Source organism: Hibiscus syriacus, unplaced genomic scaffold (assembly GCF_006381635.1).
Source record: "Hibiscus syriacus cultivar Baekdansim isolate YM2019G1 unplaced genomic scaffold, ASM638163v2 tig00110819_pilon, whole genome shotgun sequence".
NCBI lineage: Eukaryota > Viridiplantae > Streptophyta > Magnoliopsida > Malvales > Malvaceae > Hibiscus > Hibiscus syriacus.
The window spans coordinates 1,777,448-1,782,830 of record NW_024062875.1 but is presented as its reverse complement, the minus strand read 5'-3'; the positions used below and the strand labels follow the sequence as shown (position 1 = coordinate 1,782,830).

Genomic DNA, 5,383 nt, shown 5'->3' with positions numbered 1-5,383 from the left:
TAAAGTAAATTTTAAATTATAATTAAACAATCAAATAAAATATTATTTATCAAATCAATTAGTATATCCCGTTATCTCTAACAATATTTAACGACAGTTAATTTAATAATAATCATTTTATAATAAAATTAAAATATAATAATTATTTTAGTAATTTTTAAAATTTTAATAATAAAAAGAATTTATTTTAACATAATTAAATAATCAATTTTCTATTATAACCTTGTTCTTTTTCCCGAAAGTTGCAAGGATTGAGGCACCATTACGCCTTCCTATGTTTTTTTTTTCTCTGCCTTCACCTTAGACTCCATTAAATACACAAACCCTAGAATTTTATTTTTTCATGGCGTGAAATTGGAGTATTGATCTCTCATTTTCTCGAACACATATTTCTATCACTCGTCATTTTAAACAAGGACTCGCTCTTCAAACCCTAGAAAATGTCGGGCGGATTTTTCCGGGTAATTTTTTAAAATATTTTCCCCTCGCGTGTACTGTATTCTTTAGATCTTCGTTATCGAATCGGTTTCCGACTTCTTATTTTTTCTTAAATTAGGGTACATCGGCTGATCAAGATACTCGGTTCTCGAATAAGCAGGCAAAGCTACTGAAATCGCAGAAATTCGCTCCCGAATTGGAGCATCTGGTTCACTTTTTTAGATGCATCATTTTCTGCCATAATTTCTTTTCCATATCTGCGTTAATGGTCTATGTAAGGGTTTAGTTTCTTGAAAAAAGAAACATTGTTACTTTTCTTTTCAGGTTGATATCACGAAGGTTAAGATGGACGTTTTTAGACCTTGGATTGCGACTCGGGTAACTGAGCTTCTTGGTTTTGAAGATGAAGTTCTTATTAACTTCATCTATGGTCTTCTTGATGGAAAGGTATTATTGTGTATTGCCCTAAAGATTTTGTTTTCTATAGTAATAATTGTATAGCTTTATAGTTTGATGTGGCTTGAAAGTTCTATTGCTAGCAATGACCAGAACTTTGAAGACGTACTTAGTATTAGCTAGAAATTGCACACAGATGGATGGTCACTCCTTTAATCTTTTGCTGAGCTGTGAGCTGTATCTTTTATCATATGGTTTTCGTGCTAAGTGTATGTTAGTTTGGGCTTTTGGTGATCACACAATGTTATTTATACTTCATCTTGTTGTTTATTCTTATGCAGGAGGTTAATGGCAAGGAAGTCCAGATATCCCTCACTGGATTCATGGAAAAGAATACTGGAAAGTTTATGAAAGAGCTTTGGATTCTATTGCTTAGTGCTCAGAAAAATGCAAGTGGTGTTCCTCAACAATTCTTGGATGCCAAAGCAGAAGAAACTAGGAAGAAAAAGGTTAGAATTATCTCTAGGATTCTGGTTTGCATCTGTGTTAGTACCCATCTTTTCTCTTGCTTAACAATGTTAGCTTGTGTGGTGTAGGCAGAGTCAGATCGGATAGCAATTGAGATTCAGAAGAAGAAAGATAAGGAAAGTAGAGAACTTGAACAAGAGAGATTGAGGAAGATGGTAATACTATTTTTTTCATGCTGGAGTTGCAACTTTGAAGCTGGGTTTTTGGTTTTAACTTCCATTTGTGTTTTTTATGCCACTCAGCTAGCTTCTGCAATTATTTGGGTTCATGTCCTTTACCTCAAACTACTGTAGGACAATGGGGATGAAAGAAAGGCTGGTGACGCGGGGTTGGATTCATCATCAAAGAATATGCTGCCAAAGGGTTTGAATGTATGCCCCAAGGAAGAGAGAGATGCTGACCGAAGGAATGGTGTCGGAAGGAAGAGGTGAGGACCTTAGCTTCTTTATGTTTAATTTGGTGCAGTTTTCTCGCTCTTCTATGTGTCATACATGCGGACTGTGGCTTTTGTACAGACCAGGTAGTATCGTATCACCAAAAAGTTAAAGAGTCTGTTGTTAGTTTGGGGCTTTCTTTTGAGAGGTGGGGGATTTAAATTTCTCTTTTTTCTTTATGTGAAACCATTGAGTTTTGGGCTATGCAATTTAGGTAGCATTTCCCTCCTAATTCTATAGGCTTCTCCCTATTTCCAACTTGGAAATTCCCCATTGTAAACAACTTCAATTTGTGGTGTTCTCAGTTCCTTTGCTCATCCCTAGAATTGGTAACCTTATCATCTGAATGGTAGTTCTTTGAGAGATGATGGTGGACTGGTTTTTGAAAATAAAATATATTTATTTGAAGTAAATGGATGCAAATTGTTTAAAACTTTGTATTTTAAACTTTTAGAGCAATTCTAATGTATTAATCACTTTCAGCGTTTCCCGATCTCCATGTTCAACTGGTCGTCCTCCATCCCCTCGGTAATTTAATCACCACTAGGTTTTCGGTTGTAATCATGAAACCTGTTTATTAAATATCATGGGTTTCATGTGCAGGAGACCACATTCTCGTTCAGTCAGCAGATCATTTTCTAATTCAAGAAGCTATTCGGAGTACGTCCTCTCGATCTAGAACTAACGGCATAAATGCATTCCGATCATTGAACCAGGAGGAAATTTTATGTTAAACTTTCTATACTTTACATGGTTGATTACTAGTTTAATTTTTATGTTTCTGATTGCTTCATAAGTATCGGTAGATTTTGTGAGATTTCAGCTTCTGAGTTTCATGCAGTGGCAAAAAGAAATCTAGGAGTGTATCTAGATCACCTCTACCTCGACGGGGCTCCATTTCCTTCGATAAGATGTATCTTTCCCCTAGAAGATCTCCAAGTCCTCGATCTAGATATTCACCTCGATCGTCACGCTCTCCAGCAAGAAGAAGATCATCTTATTCTAGTCAAACGTCTCGATCTCTCTCATCTCGAGGATCACCATCTCCTGTTAGGCCTAGATTGCATTCTCCTTATCGATACAGATCACCATCACCCATCCGGCGTCGCAGGTCACCATCACCCATCCGGCGTCGCAGGTCACCATCACCCATCCAGCGTCGCAGGTCACCATCACCCATCCGGCGTCGCAGGTCACCATCACCCATCCGACGTCGCAGGTCACCATCACCCATCCGACGTCGCAGGTCACCATCACCCATCCGACGTCGCAGGTCACCATCACCCATCCGACGTCGCAGGTCACCATCACCCATCCGGCGACGTAGATCACCCTCTCCTATACGACGTCATAGATCACCAGTATCAATGCGACATCGCAGGTCTCCATCTCTTGTCCATCATCATAGATCTCCATCAGATATGCATCATATATCTCATTCACCTGTGAGCCACAAATCTCCTCCATCACTCTTCCGACACAGGTCACCCTCCCTTGTGCAACAGCACCGTTGTAGATCTTCATCAACACCAAGACATAGGTCGTCATCCCCTGCACGACGTAGATCACCGGCTTCCAGCCTTAGGTCAATAACTCCTTCCCAGGGTAAGTCTCCACTTCATCAATCAAGTTCTGCCTCTCCTGTGCAATGTAGATCTTCACCAGTTAGGAGGCTTCAGAAGGATCGAAGGTCATCTTTGCTTTTTCCTGGAGAAAGACAACGGTATGTTGAATCGCTGACATTCTGTTCCTACAGATTTTGTTAATTTTAAACATCTTAGATTTATTAAGGGGCTGAAGTGTATGGCGCAGAATGTCTGGGAAGTTGTCTCCTGTCTCTGGATTTCCCTCACATCTGAGGAAGCAGTCTACCAGTAAAGATAGGAGGTGAGTTTTTAAACTTTGTTTTAAGATGTTTTATTTGTATTGGAATCTGTTAATTATTTTTAGTGTCAATGCTTATACAACTTATTTATTTTCCACATTGTTGGTTCTGAAGGTCATCAAGTCCGCATGACAGTCCTATGAGACATTGTAGGGAGCGAATTGCTTGTGATGATAGCTTCAGTCCTGAACAGAAATCGAGAGAACTGAAAGGTCAGCTGGACAGTAAAGTCAGCGGGAGTAAAAATGGAGCCAGCAGAAGCAGGTTTGATTTCAAATTAATCGATTTTCTTGCTATAGTGCTCTTTTTGGATCTTTTATGATGAATGTTCAATTTTGCTTGGTCTAATTTTTCCCATAGGCATTCACCACCATTGAGTAAGCAGAGGGTTTCTCCTACGAAGGTTCATACCCCTGAACGATTGACAGGCATTCAGTCTACTGAAATGAGGAATGACCTTGAAATGGAGAGGTATCTCACTTTGTTGCTACAGTAACTTAATTCTTCATCTTTGTTTAATATTAGTTAGACTGACTGTTCTAGTTCATTCCTCACAGCGAGAGGTCTTCTGGAAAAAGGGTTTATCTGGGAACTTCAGATCAACATAGATCACCTGCATTATCTCAGGACTCATATCAAGGTGAGAAGCAAAGTTCACCACACCTTGGAGCAGGAAAAAGATCTGATGAGAAGAGTCATTCTCGTCAAAATAATATGAAGGATGGTGATAAACATTGCAAAGTGGAAACCTCACCGATGGCTCTTGAAAAGGTTGATCATAATAACAATGGTCTGGAAGGAAGTGATAAGCACAAAACGAAGCATAAGGAGAGGAGAAAGCATAAAAGGTCTAAGAGGCGTGAAGTTACATCAGATGATGATTCTAGCTATGATTCTGAAATTGAGGATAGGAAAGATGCTAAGAGGAGGAGGAAGGAAGAAAAGAGATTAAGAAAGGAGGAGAAGCGTCGACGTCGCAATGAACGGCGTCGCAGAAGAGAAGAGAGACATGCGGAGAAGCTTAAAATGAAAGGTCGGGATAAGGATGATGAGGATGAGGATGCAGAGAAGAGAAAGTCTCATCCAAGTTTTGATGAAGAGGCAGAGACTGAGCAGAAGAAGCTTGAAATTGAGCTAAGGAATCGGGCACTTGAGTCACTCAAAGCAAAGAAGGGCATCACTGGCTGAAACTTGTGTTTTTGGCACGAAGATGTTGTTTCATCTTTGTTCTTATTGAACGAATATTCATATTCAAGTTGCAGTGTCCTTATATTGGTCACAGGTTAATGTAGTTTGTGTTGACTGGACTGGATTTCTTGAGCTTTTCAATTGAGTACAACTTTCTGCTGCTAGATTTCTGGTAATGACCGTCTTCCCACAATGAGGAATTGTTTTCCCGCTTTTCATAAATTTAAAGTCGCATGAGTGTCAACTTTGTAAGTATGGTGTTTGCCTCGATTGATTTTTGTGTTCCATTTATTTGACTTAGGGTGATGTTGACAACATTTTTTATTATTTTTGAAAAGTTTGGTGTAAGATTTAACCGTCTAGAATTAGGTTTTTGTTAAAAAGGTGTATTCATTTCAACTTCATACTTATGGAAACTTCGCCAAACTTCATTGTGCACATAAATTTGTTTCTTATTCTATTTGGCACTTCAGCTGTGTTTCATCCATTGGTCCTAACAATACTTTAATTCAAT

General features: G+C 38.9%; 1 protein-coding gene across 4 annotated transcripts; it reads left to right on the top strand.

Moving 5' to 3' along the window:
- Window positions 1-260: 260 nt before the first annotated feature.
- On the top strand, window positions 261-5,096 carry LOC120142205 (serine/arginine repetitive matrix protein 1-like). Of its 4 annotated transcripts, XM_039156952.1 has the most exons (14): window positions 261-461; window positions 557-646; window positions 763-885; window positions 1,176-1,343; window positions 1,431-1,517; window positions 1,656-1,789; window positions 2,280-2,324; window positions 2,400-2,456; window positions 2,638-3,042; window positions 3,124-3,519; window positions 3,609-3,683; window positions 3,796-3,945; window positions 4,042-4,152; window positions 4,239-5,096. In XM_039156952.1, exons 1-14 carry the CDS (start codon window positions 441-443, stop codon window positions 4,867-4,869), a joined length of 2,493 nt encoding a protein of 830 aa, XP_039012883.1. In that variant the 5' UTR covers window positions 261-440; the 3' UTR covers window positions 4,870-5,096. The 4 variants fall into 4 exon arrangements, with proteins under 4 accessions (XP_039012883.1, XP_039012881.1, XP_039012880.1 ...); XM_039156950.1 differs by having other exon boundaries at window positions 2,403-2,456; window positions 2,638-3,519; window positions 4,239-5,080; XM_039156949.1 differs by having other exon boundaries at window positions 2,638-3,519; window positions 4,239-5,079.
- Window positions 5,097-5,383: the final 287 nt, after the last annotated feature.

Bases quoted from the DNA above. Each gene is read 5' to 3' on its own strand.
- LOC120142205 (XM_039156949.1), top strand. From the start codon at position 441: ATGTCGGGCGGATTTTTCCGG. The intron at 1,518-1,655 runs GTAATACTATTT...AAACTACTGTAG, and splicing joins AAGAGAGATTGAGGAAGATG to GACAATGGGGATGAAAGAAA. The intron at 3,946-4,041 runs GTTTGATTTCAA...TTTTTCCCATAG, and splicing joins AATGGAGCCAGCAGAAGCAG to GCATTCACCACCATTGAGTA.